This window comes from Pygocentrus nattereri, chromosome 5 (genome assembly GCF_015220715.1).
Source record: "Pygocentrus nattereri isolate fPygNat1 chromosome 5, fPygNat1.pri, whole genome shotgun sequence".
NCBI lineage: Eukaryota > Metazoa > Chordata > Actinopteri > Characiformes > Serrasalmidae > Pygocentrus > Pygocentrus nattereri.
Window position 1 is genome coordinate 7,326,978 of NC_051215.1, and position 17,926 is coordinate 7,344,903.

Consider the following 17,926-nt stretch of genomic DNA (forward strand, 5'->3'; position numbering starts at 1 on the left):
TGTCATTTGTTGAGCAACTGACTTTATTAATAAAGTTTTCATAATTCTAAAAAGCACACAACCATGGGAGAAGCAGCAGCCAGAGTGAGGATTCAACTGTGATAAAAGGACAACTTTCAACACCAGAAGTCATCACAACACATCTGAGGTCATTATTTATTTAATTGATTTTATCTTTATAGAATCTCCCCATGTTCCCCCCACCCTGGTTCAGGAAAACAATGTTTGAGTGAGACCAATTTAATACTCTGACCATGCACAACAAAAGGGGAATGATCTACTTTGAGCTGGAAGTCAACTGTTTTTCGAAAAAGGTCCTCACCATATTTGGCATGGCAATTCGGTTCTCATAACTATGCAATAGCTTTGTTAACGTATGCCAGAGAAGTTATCGTCACAATACTAAAGAGATTAGAGAATAGATCAAGGCTGTGGAGGCTATAAGAAGATGTTCTGAGCCTTTAGCGGCGGACCGTGGTCCAGCCATCATCATCGGTCTCATTCTTGGTGCGGCGCGGGTTGTCTTTTTCTTTGTCAGTGCGCCAGGAACTTCTCTCTCCATCTCGCTCACGAGGTCTAGGAGGAGCGTCTCTATCGTCCTTACGCTCCTCCCGCCGGTCATCGCCACCACGACGCCAGGACCCCCCTGAAACAAGGCCACATAAAGGCAGAATTATACTTCTCCATCTGCAAATGTGTGCAGACATATGCACAGGTGTCTGCATAATCACCTTTACTACACATAGACTTAGTCAACAAAAGCGAGGTTATGACTTGCCATATATTCAAAAGCCCTTTATAACATTAATATGATTAAGAGTCACGGACAGGATACAATATACTACAGTAAGTGTAAAGCAGGTTCTAAAAGACCTCTAGACAGTGCACATGTATGTTTTATCCAAAATGATGGACAGTTGTTTGAGGACTGGTTTGAGAACCACTGGTGTAGAGGGTGATAGTGCTTCTACTGCTTTACTGCAACACAAGTCAAAAATGCCTTTTGGGTAATGCTTTCTTTTAAAACTCCTTAAGGTCTAGGTAGGTAGTTAAATGTGAGGGTACTAGACTTGAAGGTATTAGATAATTATTATTATCTGGGACAAATTTAACTCTAGGGGCCCTCCCTAAATTGCACTGATGTCCAAAAGGTTCTAGGTGTTAACTGAGTAAGTAAGAAATACAACCTTCCTAGTTTTATTATGTTAAGAGCCAAGACAGTCTTGCTAAATTATATTGAAATGACCAACAGGTTCTAGCTACTAAGCCCTTAAACGACATTGTTAAACACCGTAATTGAAAAAAAAATTGACAATACCACGCACTACAAGTTTTTAAAACTTGACTTCTTGGTACAGCACATGCTTTAAAGATACAGCCAAGAAATACAAGGGTTTCACCATCATCGTGATCTCTTGGGGGGCCTCTATCACGATCACGGTCGCGGTCATCTCTGCGGTCTTTCATATCACGGCGATCGCGGCGCTCATCTCTGTCAAAGTCCTCACGACGAGAGTCACGCCAGCTGGATGGCTCATCAGTACCACCCCTCCTCCAGCCTCCTTCTTCCCTGTGTGCACAAGAATCACATTTCAATGACTGATATCAATGAAAAGGAAAAGAAAACCACAAATCCCCACATAAATACCACCAATACCAGGATTAGAATATTAAAAAAAAAAAAAAAAAATCACTGAATTAAATAATCTTTACAGATGAAATAAACCAGGCTACTAGTTTTATTGTTACACAGTGTCCAATTAAGTACCTGGGTGGACGACGGTCTCTGTAACGGTCTCCCTCATTGCGGTCTTCCTCATGATCACCCTCATCATCATGACCCTGAGACTCACGGGGGGGACCCCAGCTCTCCTCACGAGCCTTCTCCCTCTCTCTCCACCCTCCTACAGAAAACAGAGCTTTCAGCATCAGTGTGAAGAGACATACCTGACCTTGTCACAAGGATGGCTACACAAATGTGGTGCTGACAAAGAGCACCAGCTCTTCAACAGTGAAGATTTGAAGGAAAGACATTTGACTTAGATAGAGTAAACTTCATCGCTTGTTTGAATGACAATTTCGTTGACAACTGTAAAATCATTAATAACACAGGTGTGTATTGTTCTCATTGTGTGTAACATTACAACAAAAACAGCAAATGACCATTTTCTGCCCCTTATAGTTCCTTAAAATTCTGTAGACACTAAATGAAATGACAAACAACAAAAGTGGCGAAAGTGCATGTGCGTGCAATCTAGGTCACAGAAGTGCGTTTAAAAACTTGAAACAGTAAAGCTAAGGCTTTACTACAACACAACACCATTATAACTTAATTAAGTTCAACTTTGAAGCAAAATGTTACAAAAGAACATTTCAAATTCTAGGACTATATACAATTTAAAATATTACCAAGGACAGTATCTGTACCACACACACACACACTGAACTGAGTTTACCTAATTGGAGCTTGGTAATTACTTTGAAAAATAGACGAGGATAGGAAATTATTTGAAATCTGATCTGAACGGTATTTTAACTAGCAACACAAAATGGACTGAGCACTGAAAATTTTATCTTGGTCAGGCTTTACCTGCTCTTGAAAACTCGCACAAAATTGTCTTTTAAAGTACACCACAGGCATAGCTACCTGGTCTACCTGAAGGTTTCCATGGCTTGGGGTCATCACTGCGGCGTGAAGCAGAATCATCCATGCCTCTACGGCCTCCTCTCTCATCATCGCCTCCTCTCCTGGGGCCCCAGTCATCATCGGCACCGCGTCTAGGGCCTCTGGGTTCATCCATGCCACGGCGGGGGGCGCGGTCATCATCAAAGCCCCTTCTAGGGCCGCGGTCGTCGTCCAAGCCACGCCTGGGCCCGCGGTCGTCGTCCAAGCCACGCCTGGGGCCGCGGTCCTCGTCCAAGCCACGCCTGGGGCCGCGGTCCTCGTCCAAGCCACGCCTGGGGCCGCGGTCCTCGTCCAAGCCACGCCTGGGGCCGCGGTCCTCGTCCAAGCCACGCCTGGGGCCGCGGTCCTCGTCCAAGCCACGCCTGGGGCCGCGGTCCTCGTCCAAGCCACGCCTGGGGCCGCGGTCCTCGTCCAAGCCACGCCTGGGGCCGCGGTCGTCATCAAAGCCACGTCGTGGCCCGCGATCATCATCACCGCTGCGCCGTGGACCTCGTTCATCTTCAAAGCCACGACGGAGGCCTCTGTCATCAGCACCTCCACGACGGGGGCCATCACCTCCTCTTCTGAAGGGCGGCTCACCTTCTTCACGGTCGTTGTCTTCACGGCCTTCTTGACGCCATTCCCTGCTTTTCAAACACATTTAAAATGTTATAAATAGGAGGACCAGGAGATCACAAAACTATGGCCAGATAGTTTCATCAACCATGCTGTTATTCTAATAATATCAGAGTATTGTTTTCTTGATGCAAGTCATAACTGCAACATAAAGCCCTGTAAGTCCCATATATGTAATCACCACACTATATCACCTCATATCTTTGCACAACATAAAGCTTTGTTTTTCTGCTTCCCCTTAAAAAGCCTGCAAGGTATTTTTTGATAATTCTCTCAAACAGTGAAGGGCCTTGAGTGGTTTAATTAACGCTTTTCTTCACATTTAGTTTTCCAAAGGATAGCATCACAACATAAGTGATGCTTCCTGAGTTAATTCAGACACTGCAAAACAATCTGAAACTGGTTTAAAGTCCAGTGGCCAGGTTAATAACTCATGTTCCATAGCTGACTGTACAAATGCAGAATACCTGGCCTGCAAATCAATGACAAATTTCACAAAAACAGATGGCAGAACCTCTATTAAAAACCTTAAAATGTCCTTTGAATTCAGAAACAATCAAAGCCCAAGAGCAGCCGTTTTTTTTTTTTTTTTTTTTTTTAACTTACTTGTCAGCAACGGGGCGTCGCCAGTCTGACTCCCCTTCTCCGCGCCTCCTCCAGCCTCCCTCATCTTTTTCACCCCAGTCCTTTAGAGAATGACAGTGATATTGACAGCTAATTATGTCAGTGGAAAAACAGGGAACATTTTATCTTTGATAAATTTGATCAAGTTAATTAGATTTATTACATAAACACACAACACTTTCATTTACACTAAAATCATTAACCAAATGTAGAATCAAAACAAAAAAGGGACGCCAAGACCCCTCACTGCTACTTTTGATTGAAGATTTTGATTCTAAAACAAATGTAATACTAAAGCACAAACCATGCACTGAAAATGTACATTTGATTTTTATGTTCTATCCCAATGGCAATGGGTAAACAGTGCTTTACTGACCGTTATGACTGTCCGTTGTTAACTGTGAAATTAACTAATATATTTGGTTGTTGCAACAACTGCACTGCCATAAGCCATAACCAACCCAGCAAAGGCAGTAAAACATCTATTTAAATCACTTACTTTTAAAGTGTATTAAGCAAAAAAAATATATAATAAAGTGTAATCCCTGATTTGTTGCTGTAGTGATAACAAATGATAGCTGAAACCTAAATGGCTGAGATTTCCGGTTGATCAAGTTCCTAGGGTCCCAAACTGCATCTGGTATAAACACTAAATAGTGTATAAAAACAATGCATAACATTAGAAGGGTACTTGGTGTAACAGACAAAGTACAGAAGTGTGTGGTTTGGGACATCAGTCAGAGAGAGAGGTTAAACAGCTACTTCACTGTACTACACATCAGCTGCTCAGTAAACATCAAGCGAAAATTTAAGGTATTTGTTAATTAAGGATGCATTTATTGAGGTAAATGAATGACTTTAATGAGTAAAGCTGATGTTGCCTTCGTATTCACCAAGTTCCGTAATTTATTCTGAGGCGCCTCAGTGTAACTGCAGCAACATTTAAAATGGAACAGAAAATTCAAATGAGAAGCTGGCAAATAAGAAGGTAACTCCAGCTTTTATACATGTGTATGAATTTACTATTTAAGAGCTTTGGCAGCTTGGTAGCCACTTTAATCAGTCTTTGGAAAATCTCACGGACTAGGAAACTGGAGATGTACAAGCTATACGGATCCAGTCCACCAATCTAGCGAATCTTCTCCTCGCAGTGTTTTCTGGAGACGGCATCTGACCCCTCAGGGTTGTAGCTGCAGTAATGGTGATGAGACGAGCTCCAGAAGAGCACAGTCAGAGTTTTAGCTTGCCAATGAATATGGTAATGTAGCCTTCTTAATGACACAATCAAATACTATGAATGTTCAGTAAACTCTAAAAACAGCACACACCCAAAGAAACTCTGTTTCTATATTATTCTGTATTACTGGAGGGTCATGTGGGAGACGCTGGTCATCCTGTATTTTTGTCAGAGTGCTGTGTGAGTAGAAATGATTCACTCGACAATTTCTTCACAGAGGTTCATGACAATAAGGCAACCCTCCAATATAGTGCTTTAATGGTACGAATTCTACTGAAAAGTTAGTGGAGGGTCAGGCCCTGCTTTAAACCCAAGGTACCCAGATTTACCACTCTCATTCTGTGCTCTTTAATTCTGAAGATTTTGATTTTTCATTGGACTGAAAACCTTCAGGCACACCAGCCCTCGATGAATGAGATTGTGCTATTCAAATATACAACTTCTGCTCAGTTACAGAGGGTGCAGGTGCGTTTGTACTTACTTTGCTGCCCTTCTCCTCTGGTGCTTTCCTCTCCTCCTCTTTGCGGCGTTCACGCTCCTCAATTTCCTGCTGCCTGGCGCGCTGCTTCCTCTCCTGTTCCTCCAGCTTGCGCAGACGCTCCTGGTACTCACGCTCTTCCTCCTCCCTCAGCTCCTGCTCCTGGCGCTCGCGCTCCTCACGCTCTGAAACATACACAACAGACATGAGAACCCGACCACACAGACAAGAATGAGATTAAGCTTTACCGTTACAAATTAAACCATTATGTAACAAAGACAAACTGCCACAAAGTCTGATGCACACACTTAAATTATAGTACCTGTGTTTCCAACCCCATTTACCTCTGCCCTCCATATTCTCTGCTTTCAATTGCTTGAACTAACTAATCAGTGTACAGGTCTCCCAAAACTAGGATGTGGTGAATTTTGCTACCAATATGGCCAAGAACCATTCTGAAATGAGTTTGACTGAAAAGAACACTTCCAGACAGACTACATTTTACTGACTTTCTAAGTGAAAATAAGTTAGACATCCTCTACAAACGACCCACTTAAATATGGCATTTTCCTGCAAAGTATAGTGCACAATTTCTATTTATTTGCTGAGTTTAACAGAGTTTAAGAAAAATCTGCACAAAACACAATTTATGTTGATGCTTTTTAAAATCTGCTTTTCTCAAGACATAATTCCTGCAAATAAATATAGACTCATTTGAGGAGGTCATGGTCCGCAGTACCTTTCTTCAGCTGCTCCTCACGAATCCTCTGGGCCTCCTCCTCTTTCTGTCGGTAAAAGGCGTTTCTTGCCTCCTCTTTACGCTGTTTTTTACGCTCCTCGAGACGCTTCTTCCTCTCCTCTACCAAGCGCTCCTGGAATTGCTTCAGTTTTTCCTTAGTGAAGATTTAAAATATATACATTTTTTAAAAAACAAGCAGCAAATGACCACAAAGCCTAAATGTTTAATATGAATTCAAAACAAATCACACTATTCATTAAAAAGACAATACTTGAGCATTAGTGACCAATAACTAGTATCTAAATGAGTCTGTATGATTTTAGATCCATAATTATGTTTTGTTTTTACCTCATAGATGAAGCTTCGGGCAGCTGTTATTTTAGATACAAAGTTCTCCTTGTCTTCCACCATCCTAGACAACCTCTTCTTGTGTTCCAGAGCCTTCTCACGCTCTACTTTCATGTTGCTGATCTGCAACACAGATGAGCATCATCAGAGATCATGAAATATACTGAGACTAGTCAACCCCTTAAGAGCCACTCACTTGATTTTCTCTCAGTTAGTCATAACTAGTTAGATTCTTCTACATCAAGCAAAAACTAACTAGCTAGACAGGATATCAGATACTTTCCTTAAAAGCTCATCAACCACTGCATCTTTTGCAGCTACAACTCGCATACTAATACACTAGAGTGACAGCATTTGCGTTATCTCCTCTAACAAAGCAGACAGTATAATTCAGCCTGATAAATTTCTCAGGAGAGCAAGTGCTAATGCGGCAGGCAAAATGACTCCAGGATCTGTAAGTGATTACCAAAAATACATCAATTTCCAAGAGCCAAAGCACAAAAAACAAGAAGTAAAGGTCACAGTTTATCAGAGGCTACTTTAATTAAAGAAGCTGGACAGCTGAAATTCCCCACACTGGTAGGATAAGACACTTCCCAGCTTCCCTCAGGGCAGTGATTTTCTTTTTTTTTTTAAATGTCTAAGAACATTACATTAAAGCAGAGCACTCTTGACTCGATGTGCTTCAAGCACAAAAACAAAGTTTGCACAGCCTTGTATCGTCACTTCTGTTAGGCTACAAAGCCTTACCCTCTCCTCCTCTTGGAGCTCCCACAGTTCCATGTCTTTGACACGTTGTTCTTCATAAGCCTTTTTAATCAGGGGGATTTCCTCTAGTCGCTTTGCCCTCTCAAAGTAATCAATCTGAAACACAAAAATCATGGGAAAGCTTGAGTATTCAACCTTATGAGGTCTGTCTATTTTTTATATTAAATTAACCCAGCTACATTTTGAGAAAACCATTAGAATAATATGAACAAACACCATATACGTCAAAGTCAACCCGTGTTAACTAAAGCTATTAATCCACTCCAGTAGCTCAAACCTACCTTTTTCTCCTGATTCTTCAAGCGCTCCTGCAACTCCTTCTTCTCTTTCTCCAACTGTTCCACCTGTTTGGCCATGATGAAGTCAGGATCCAATTCCTCCAGGTCCTACACAGAGAAGCAGAGAGAGTCAACACATACACATTAACGGATAGTGTTAAAACTCATACAGCGTCATTCCAGAAATCAATGATGCAGCTTAAACCAGCTCAAGAGAACCAGATGCACAAAAAGACAAAGGGAATAAAAACATTAAGCTGTAGAGTTTATATGGTTCCTAAAAGACTGTGGATTGAATATAGCTTTAGCTTTGTTAAAAACTACTAGTATAAAAAAAATAATCCTGTACTAAAAAAAGGTTGGAAGTCTGATGAAGGTACATTTCATGAAGTACACGTCTGGGGCCATGTTACAGAAACTTCTGATCTGTTTAGTCAGCATGGCAACATTAGTTAGGACTGAATTGAGGCTCAAAGCTATTACAGAACAGTTATGTTCATAATGTTATCCTTTAAGTCCAGATTTGAAAACATTATTACACAAACATCCTAACTAGACTCCATTTCCTAAATTCTGTCCTAACTGCAAGACGAGCCCTTTGTCTTAACTTCCTTTTAAAGCATCTGTATTGTTTTGTGCAGTGACAGACGGTATAGACCACTATAACGAGCATAATGATGTTACTTTTATCTACACTGAAAACTTTTTTCTAACTGCGTTTTAAAATGCCAGCCGCTGCAGACACGACCTCCACCGTTCCCTCTTAGTACCTTAGTGTGTTAATGTTTCATAATAATTCCACTAATACAATATCACAGCGATGGTGGTGAATAGTGAGGAGTCAGAGCTGAACAGGTGTGTGTTCATTAGGAGAGATAAGGTCACTGTGCTTGGCTAAAGGGGTTGGGAAATGAAGCCAAAACTGTAGTGCACTGACACAATATTCTTAACTTCATCGCTCTTTAGTTTTGTTTGATTTTTACATCAGTAACAGTAGCTAAAATGTTGTCTGTCTGGCTAACTAGCCTAATTAACGTTACTTTGATTACATGTTTGTTTCAGCTGTGCGTGCATGGTCAGTTACTAGGTAACCACTGAAATGTCGACTCTGATCGAGTAAGTTGATTTCTTAACTTCAGATAAGATGCTGCAAGATACAATTCCTTAATTAAGATTAGATTTTCCTCTGCAATACAAATTTGTCAAAATTCTTTCTGTAATACGGCCCCTGCATAATAACAGCACAATAACACTACCATGAAAAACTAGATGCACAATAACGGTGCACAATATATCCTTTATTTATTAAGATATTCTAATATTAACAGACCAATTATAAATCATTAATTGTTCTATCGCACGCTGTAAGCACCCTGAGACACCCCAAATTAAGTTAAAACTAATCCTTAACTGTATTCACAATACGTAGCTAAACAAACCCAACATGCAATTTCGGCCACATTGTGAACCTGTAATACATGAAGAAATAAAACAATTAGCCCACAGATCTACCCTTAAGTGCTTCAGGTTCTACCTCAATGTCGATGTCTTTGAAGGCCTTGGCTCCCAGCTCGGTCTTCTTGATTTGCTCCAGTCGCTCACGCACAGTCTTCTTCTTGATCTGCTCGTGCTCCTGCATGATGCGCTCCTTCTCCCTCTCCTTGGCCTCCTGTCTCAGACGCTCCTCCTCAGCCTTTCGCACCTTTTGGAGCTCAGCCTCGCGCTGCTCCAGCTCCTCCTTCTCTCGCTGGATGTTCAGGCTCTCCAAGCGCTCCTTGCGTTCTTCGATGGTCTGGCGGCGAGCAAGGATGCGCTGATGCTCCTTGCGGGCATTCTTCAGGTAGGCTGCGATGGCCTGTTGGTGATGCTCCTCTCGCTCTTGCTGCGAAGAGAGGATATAGCAGTGAGGTTTGAGGACAACAAAAAAATACAGGTGGAAAGGGATGGGAATTCACCATTTTTGCTATTTATTGTTAAACAAATGGTTTTAGAATAGCGTATGAAAAGCCGACTCTTACGTCATCATTCAAGTTAGCGATTATCTGTGCTTTAGATTCAACACACTGCAAGCTGACCTACAGAACAACTCCTAAAACTGTACAAGATTCCTTAATGTTAGCTATAATACCAGCTGCTTGTACGTAAATATTCTCTGCAATTTTATGTGACAAGCTGAAGGCAGACAGCATGCAGAATAAATACAAAAACTGGGAACATAAGGACAGACAAAAAGAGAAAAAAAATATTGTGATGAAGCATGGAGAACACTTCAATACAAGAAACTAAGTGTTTTCTTACCAGAATAGAAGCAGGTTTGATGACCTGAATAGCCTTGGCCAGAGAGGAGGACATGGCAGTGAGTTGGTTACGAATCTGTTCAGAAGGCATGTTCTGCAGGAACGGTCCCACAGGTGAATCCTCTTTAGTTGAGTAGTTCAGGTCTGAGCCAAAACTCAGCGTTCTGGACGTATGGTCGATGCGCACCTGAAAATAAAAGTAACCGTGAACAAAGCACATGAATGAAATCTGGACTGCAGTCTAAACTTAATATGACTAACAATCAACTTGGGTCACAATCTTCTCAAATGTTATCAGAGGGCCCCAAACAGGCTGACTCAACATCCTCAAAATGAACATTTTTATTTATATTCTTTACTTATACACAATTATGCTCCATACTGACAAACAAAGACACAAAACTACAAATCTGTAATGTATTTGTTATTGTTTGCGTCAAGATTTAAATTACTACGAAGCCTAAACATTAGGATATGCATACAATTACTGACATCAAATGGATATGAAAAGAACTGGTGCCATGAGTCACTCAGATTTTGATTTGGCCGTTATTTTGGAAATACACACATAGGCGTACGTCATGTACCTTCAATTAAAATGAGAAAACTCAGTTTACTGCAAAGCTACATCTATAAGTGAGTTATTTATGTTCAACGGCTCCCCAACACACGCTATGCCATCATCCCACAGGAAACTGTACCTGCAGGTCACAGTGGCGTGCAGCATCTACGATAGAGCGCTCCAGCTGAAAGGCATCCACAAATGGCACAAGAGAGGCCAGCCTGCTGAATTCAATGCTCTGGTAGATTTGAGCAACCTGACACAATCAAATCAGATAATCAGCACCAGAGAATGGCTCTACTGAAGACAGCATGCCTTTCACATAAGAGAAACCATTAAATAAGGAAGCTTTGAGGTACATGGTTACATGTATTTAGGTTATAAATCCAGATTACTGACCTGCTGCAGCAAACGGAGGATAGTGTTGTTCTGCAAGTGAGGAACATATTGCTGCAAGTCAGCCTCCTTCTCAGCCTGCTCCCTCACCCAGCTCAACACCTAAAAAAGGGTGGAATTTTAAAACAAACAAAGATAAGCAACAACAGAAAAGGTCATGCAGGATTCTGCATGAATTTTTTCATCACCTAAATTATCACTGAAGAAATTACAGATATTAAATGAGCATCAGGGAATCACCTTGGTGACTCTTCCACACAGTTTGAGGGGATGGAAGTCCACCTCCAGCCAGCTGTACAGCTCCTTGACTTCAGGAACAACATACTGGAGAAGATTGAATCTCACCTGCAGAAACAAGACAGTCAGTTGTGTATTAGCAACGGGTGTAAGGTGGTGTCCATGTATTCCAGAATTTCAGAAACTAGCACGAAATACGGATATAAATTCAAGTACAATACGCAAATGTACAACACAATGCTTCGTGAATCCTACTGTGACTGTATCATGATAACAATAATAAACATTGTACTGTATCATACAATAAGACATCAAACTGTATAACTGTACTATCACTATGTTTGCATAGCTGCCAAGACACCAGACAGAATCGGGCAAAGCTCTAAAGATTGTAAAGACATAATGCATCGACAATGTTAAACGCTTCAATAAACTAAAAATGAAAATATTAACACACTTTTTTGCTGTATAATGAAATCTATTGAAATCACTGCTCTATACTCTAATGAATTGGATATGAAATTCGAAAATCTGAACACATACAAATTTCACCTATTTTTAGAGCATCGCTTTCGGATTGGCAGGTTAATCTACATGCCTTGGTGATTATTTCTAAGTATAACACGAGTATGCGAGTTCATCTGGCTGATGCTAGGTTACCATGTCATTGATGAGGCTCTGGCGAGTGGGTGGGGACTGGAGGCCGAGCAAAGTGGCCAGTCTGCGGTGTTTCTCCACGATGATGCCATCCATATCCAACAAGCGTGCGATATCAGTGCGCTCAGGGGTTATGGGAATGGACAGAGTGGCCAAGAGGACGCGTGTTGACATCCTGAAAATAACATTTAAATAATAATAAAAAAAAGAAGTTTTAAGAAGATAATTTCCCCATAGACTTAATGACCCTATGGATTCAAAGACAATTTCATCTGTTCTCTCTGACCAAACACTATTGAAAATATATTTTGAATATCTGAACTTTGCTTTACACATTGCATGCTTCATCTAAATTGACTGCATGTATTTCATGCTTCCAGTGCAAAAAAAAGAATGACAAGTAGCCTAATTAATCTCCCAGTAGCATAATAAAAAGCTCAATTAATCTCCTCCCACTAGAGATTACAAACCCCAACACAATAGGAAACAACTAAAACGTGTCACACAATATTTCATGCCCAAATTCAAAATTATAGAACAGCCCAAAAACAGCTCACAGCTCACCTCTGCATCTCCTCCTGGGTAAGGTTCTTCCTCATCTCCCTGGAGAGATGATAGAGCCGGTGTAGCGTGCAGGCATGAAACAGAGCATTACCAGACTTCCAAAACACTGTGGACACCTTGTTGTAGTAGTTGGCCATCAGCTGGGGCTTTGGAGGCTTCTTAGAGAGAGCAAACAATCCATGGATGTCCTCTACTGCCTTGAAAGCTTCCTAAAATATAGAAAGTTACATGTTTGAGTGGAATGTTTCAGAAAACAAAGTGGCGAATATGTGGACATGTTTGAAAATTATCTAGACTTTCCATTATCACAAACTTAAAATTACCCATTTTTATGTATTTATTTATGCCAGTTTAGGCAACTTGATTATACTGCTGCTGTGCCAAATGAACTTGTTACCGCACCCACTAACATGCCACTATGTTGGTGTCACTATTGTGCTGAGAATGGCACACCACCTAAATATTATATAGTCAGTGGTGTTCCTATGGTGCTCCCCTTCCACCACTAAACAGAGGCAATGCAGTCTTCTGCAGCAACAACTGCACTTCAATGAGAAGCCATAAACCTACATGGCAGGTGTTTCTTATTCTTTTGAAAGAAGTGTAAATACAAGTACCTAATAAGCTGCTAATTCAGTATAACCATCTGGTTTGTATGGTTTTGTATGCATGTGTAAATGTATATGCCCAACATTTAAACAACTGTATTAGGTTTTTAAGTCATACTCACAACTTAATCATAACACTGCCACCTGGTCTAGCATCGTACTGACCCACCTGCCACAGTTCCATGCTGATAGCGCTGTCCAGCTGCACCAGACGGGTCTCCAGGTGCATAGACTGGCTCTCGGGGTTGTTCAGGTTAATGGCCGTGCTCTGGTTGTGATGCCTCTGGATTTGGCCCAGATGCATGCGCAAGTTATCACATAGCTTGCGAAACTCTGCCTTTCGGGTGTACTGCAGGCAGAACCTGAAAGCTGTGATGCGGAGGAAAAATGAGAGGTTAAATGACTACAACCCTAAACAAATAACCCTTTCACAGGGACAGTCAAACGTAAAAGATCCAAGTCTTTATTATGGCTTTAAATTACTTGGACATCCACTTGAGATATACACCACACCAAATATGCAAATACCTATTTCGTGACATGTTATGACTACAAACAAGTCACATAATTTTTCTCTATGCTTTAAGCAGCACCATGAATTGATGACGCCAGATCAAATGACATGAAATCCCTGATGTGTTTGTCATGACACCCTGTGCTGACCTTGCTGAGCGATGTCATGGTACAGTCTCTCCACTTTGGAGTTGTTCCTCAGAAGGTCCAGACACTGGCGGTATGACTCCCACAGGAATTTGACCCAAGGAGTGAGCAGCAGGCGGTCAGTACGGTCCTGAGTGTCCTCCCCACTCACTGCGCTCAGCAGCACACTGATAACACACAAAAGAAGCCCATTCAATTGTCACGTGACAGGTCTGAATTTTGGGATCTGCTAAGCAATCCAAAAACGGTTCGTTTTGATAAGGACTCCTTTAAAAACATTCCAGGTCTGTGTGCTCTAAACTTCCTATTTACTGTTTTGTTCTGCTGTACCTCTCTGGGGTCTGAATGTTATCCAAGTCCTCAATGTCCAACACCATTTGCTGAGACTCCTCCTTGGCTGTCTCAGTCTTCTCCTCTGCCAGTTTCAGGTACGCACGAACCACATCCTCCAGAGACTTAATATTCACCTGAGACGAAGGACGATATCTCATGAGGCACTCGTAAGGAAACCCAATTTTATCCCACACACCAGGAACAAAGTGCAACTCTTATTTGCTCCTGCAGAGGGCACTAAAACAAGGTCTGCTAGAATATCATGAGCTTTTAACTGCAATAAAATGTCCCTCTATTTCCCAGTTCCACGTTAAGCAATGATCATGTTTAACTGTCAACTCTGCAGGAAGCAATTAGTGCAATCTACTTTACTCGTGTAGTACATACTTATGATATCTTGACATAGAGCTCTTAATTACTCTGATGTATGCCGATTTATAACAATGCAAAAATATGACAACATAATTAACTCATCTTTAGCCATTGCCTTAATCAATTAAATGCCATTTGTATATTATGGAAGCATAACAGGGCTTTGTCTAAGTTATTAAGAGAAATGTAATCAAAATAACTGCATTTAGATGCAGTACAGGCTGATTTCATGTAAACTATATCCAATATAAATACATAACATGGGTTCTGAACTACTTTAAAACCTTATAGGGCTCACAAAACTGCCATGTTTTCAAACTACTCCATAAAGCTGTGCTGTAAAATGTTGCATGATTATACAGAATAACAAGCAGGCAATATAGGACTTTATATTTCTTCAACACCAAAAGATTATAAGACCAGTAGCATTAGATCAACAGACACTGAAGTGAAGAGCTGTTATCAGACCTGCTGACAGATGTTTTTGTACTGGTACAGGCCCTCTTTGGCCAGGTGGCTCTTGCGAAGGTCCACACAGAGCTCCAGGTACTTGAGCATAATCGGCTCGTGGATCTTTTGCCATGTTCGATGTTTCTTGCTCTTGATGACATCGTACAGCACGTCCAAAGCTGGCTGCTTCTTGCCAACCTCAAGAAACTCTGCACAAAACCAGACGTCATTAGTGAAGTGGTCCATCATTAACAGGCTTTAATTGGGGGTGGGGGTGCTTGGTGGGGGGGGTTGTATTCCAGAGACCTGCCATTAATTAGGAAATTTCATAAAACTGTCAAATCTTCTGCATAAAATAAATTTAGACAAACATTAATTCAGAGTGGTTTGACTGAAACACACCTATTCAGAAGAAACATGACCAGTCAGAACTGTTTATATCGGTGATGGGATCAAACACGTCTAAAGCGCTTTATGCATCTAAAAATCAACCTCAAAGTTTTTACAATAAGTCGTTATGAATACACTGTCTGACGATGTCTTTAAGATAGTTCTAGTCCCAAAGCATTTTTTAAATTTTTCATTATCAATGCAAAACCTAAAAAGAGAATGTTTAGATTCTCTGGTGTTTTCAGATAGTAAATAAAATGCTGACATTAGTGTTTAATGCATTTTAACCCTTGGTTCCCATCACCACCACCACCACCACCACTACCATAAACAAAATCATAAGCTTCACTTCAATTAAACGTTTCACATCCACACATTTCAAATGGCTTTACCTGGTCACATCTGACTGCGGTCATATGCATAAAATAGAAATATAAAATAAAAAATTCTGTTGAACTTTCCACCTTTAATATAGTTAGGGGGCAAGGCTCTCGATTTACTGGTCGATCTACTGGTCTTTCCCACCCTCACCTATGGTCATGAGCTTTGGGTAATGACCGAAAGAATAAGATCACGAATACAAGCGGCCGAAATGAGTTTCCTCCGCAGGGTGTCTGGACTCTCCCTTAGAGATAGGGTGAGAAGTTCGGTCATCCGGGAGGGACTCGGAGTAGAGCCGCTGCTTCTTCACGTTGAGAGGAGCCAGCTGAGGTGGTTCGGGCATCTGGTTAGGATGCCTCCTGGACGCCTCCCTCGGGAGGTGTCACAGGCAAGTCCACCGGGGAGGAGACCCCGGGGAAGACCCAGGACACGCTGGCATGACTATATCGACCAGCTGGCCTGGGAGCACCTCGGAATCCCCCTTGGAGAGCTGGTGGAAGTGGCAGGGGAAAGGGAGGTCTGGGCTTCATTGCTTAGGATGCTGCCCCCACGACCCGAACCCCGGAGAAGTTGAAGATAATGGATGGATGGATGGATGGATAATATAGTTAGGGGTAGACCGGTCATAATTCCACCTCCGACTAATGCTTCCCTGACAATGGTTACATTTAAACAAGTCACCCTATGGAAAAATCCACAAAAAATACTGGATCTCTAAAAAAAATAAAAGCTATTAACAACCGTACAAGGTTGATGCTCGTTTATATGGGGATGATTCAACTGACTTAATTAGCAGAAGAAAAGGGTTCTAATGACATCTTTAACAGTTTCCAAAAAGTCTATTTTGAAGGGCTGGTTTATGCCAGATATTATCGTTATATTAACACTTTAATGCTTTTGTCAAGGTGTTGCAGGTCCTGAGTGACTTGATCTCCCCTTCACATTTCACTGCTGCTGCATGTGGCTGGAAATGGGTAGGTTATGGCGTTGCTACCACTACAACAATAACCCCGATTTGTTTGTGTTTCCATGTATCTGAACGTGTTTGTGGTTTGTCAAAACCCAATAAACACTCATTAACATAAAAATACAACCACACAATGTCTCCCAACATCAACAGGCTACCAATCAATCTCTTGCCTTTTACGTAGCTAACATAACTAACCACATCTCATCCCATTTAAGCCAAATTAACGCGTTCAGTATCATACAAACTGCTATTTGTGTATAAAATATATATCAGTGTCGGATCAAATCAACGACGCACTCAGCTAATTAGGTTAGCTCAGCTAAGTTAGCGTTAACAGAAAACGGACCGCGGAGACATGTTGTGGCCTAAAGTCGTTGCTGGTAAGTTAGCACGAAATGCTAACACGGTATCTTCAAGCGCAGAGACGCTTTACTCTCGCTTGTAAAAGAAACACAAGCGTCGGCATTTTGTTTATTCAGCCACGTCTTATAAATTGCGAACAAAGTAGCTACACTCGCGGAGGAGAGGAGCACGCGCTACAATCGCGCTAAAATGCTAAAACTGCTGACATACGGCCTGGTTTAGTGAAGAAACAAGGGTCGCACTCCAATTCGCGCGCTTGAGTTCTAATTAGGACGCCTAGCTAGTGCAACAGAACTATGGCTTCCGCGCTCTCGCCAAGCGGACTAGATGGGAGGTGAACTCGAATTGGAACACCGCCCGGCCCCAACCACGCTTCAGGGGCTGCCTAGGAGAGACTGAAAGGGCGCGCTCACCGTTAGCTCTTTTCAGAGCGTTCTCCGGTCTTTGAAAGTATGCCGGCATCGTTGCGGCTCGCTAGCAGGACGAAATTCGAAGAGATATCGAGGTTTAGTTGATTTATTTCTACCAAGCCTGCCAGTCCATCCGCGCCGAAGCAAAAGCCTCTCGCCGCTTCACTTCCAGAGAGAGCGCAACACGCATGTGAGGTGGTCCCTGTTAGTGACGAGGCGAGGACCCGTATGTACTCGGAACGCTAGGGAGTCGATACCGGGAAAGAACTGATTCTCGATTCATTGAGGCGTCAGGAGAACCAGTACTGATGGTAGCTGGTGTGGTGAAGAGTATTATTACTGCTTATACCACCTACTGGGCCTCAGAATGCTGGTGCTTGTTTACCGTGTATATATTATAACTATAACTATAAAAGCCACTATCTGAAATGGTTAATGACTGCTTATTATTTGAATTAGCTCAGAGAGATATCTCTATTTTCCTGCAGAATGATTGTTCAAGG

General features: G+C 41.7%; 1 protein-coding gene across 3 annotated transcripts; it reads right to left on the minus strand.

Annotated features, from left to right (window-relative positions):
- On the minus strand, positions 1-17,619 carry eif3s10 (eukaryotic translation initiation factor 3, subunit 10 (theta)). 3 transcript variants are annotated; one of them, XM_017695471.2, is made up of 22 exons: positions 17,427-17,619; positions 14,928-15,118; positions 14,085-14,221; positions 13,758-13,921; positions 13,264-13,463; positions 12,487-12,695; positions 11,926-12,097; positions 11,269-11,373; positions 11,032-11,130; positions 10,772-10,888; positions 10,072-10,257; positions 9,308-9,655; positions 7,777-7,881; positions 7,478-7,591; positions 6,728-6,850; positions 6,380-6,533; positions 5,644-5,825; positions 3,908-3,987; positions 2,648-3,309; positions 1,769-1,904; positions 1,401-1,570; positions 1-646 (listed from the first exon to the last, which is right to left on the minus strand). In XM_017695471.2, the coding sequence occupies exons 1-22, from the start codon at positions 17,473-17,475 to the stop codon at positions 462-464; spliced, it is 3,888 nt and encodes a 1,295-aa protein (XP_017550960.2). In that variant the 5' UTR covers positions 17,476-17,619; the 3' UTR covers positions 1-461. The 3 variants fall into 3 exon arrangements, with proteins under 3 accessions (XP_017550960.2, XP_017550961.2, XP_017550958.2); XM_017695472.2 differs by having other exon boundaries at positions 2,657-3,312; XM_017695469.2 differs by having other exon boundaries at positions 2,648-3,312.
- Positions 17,620-17,926: the final 307 nt, after the last annotated feature.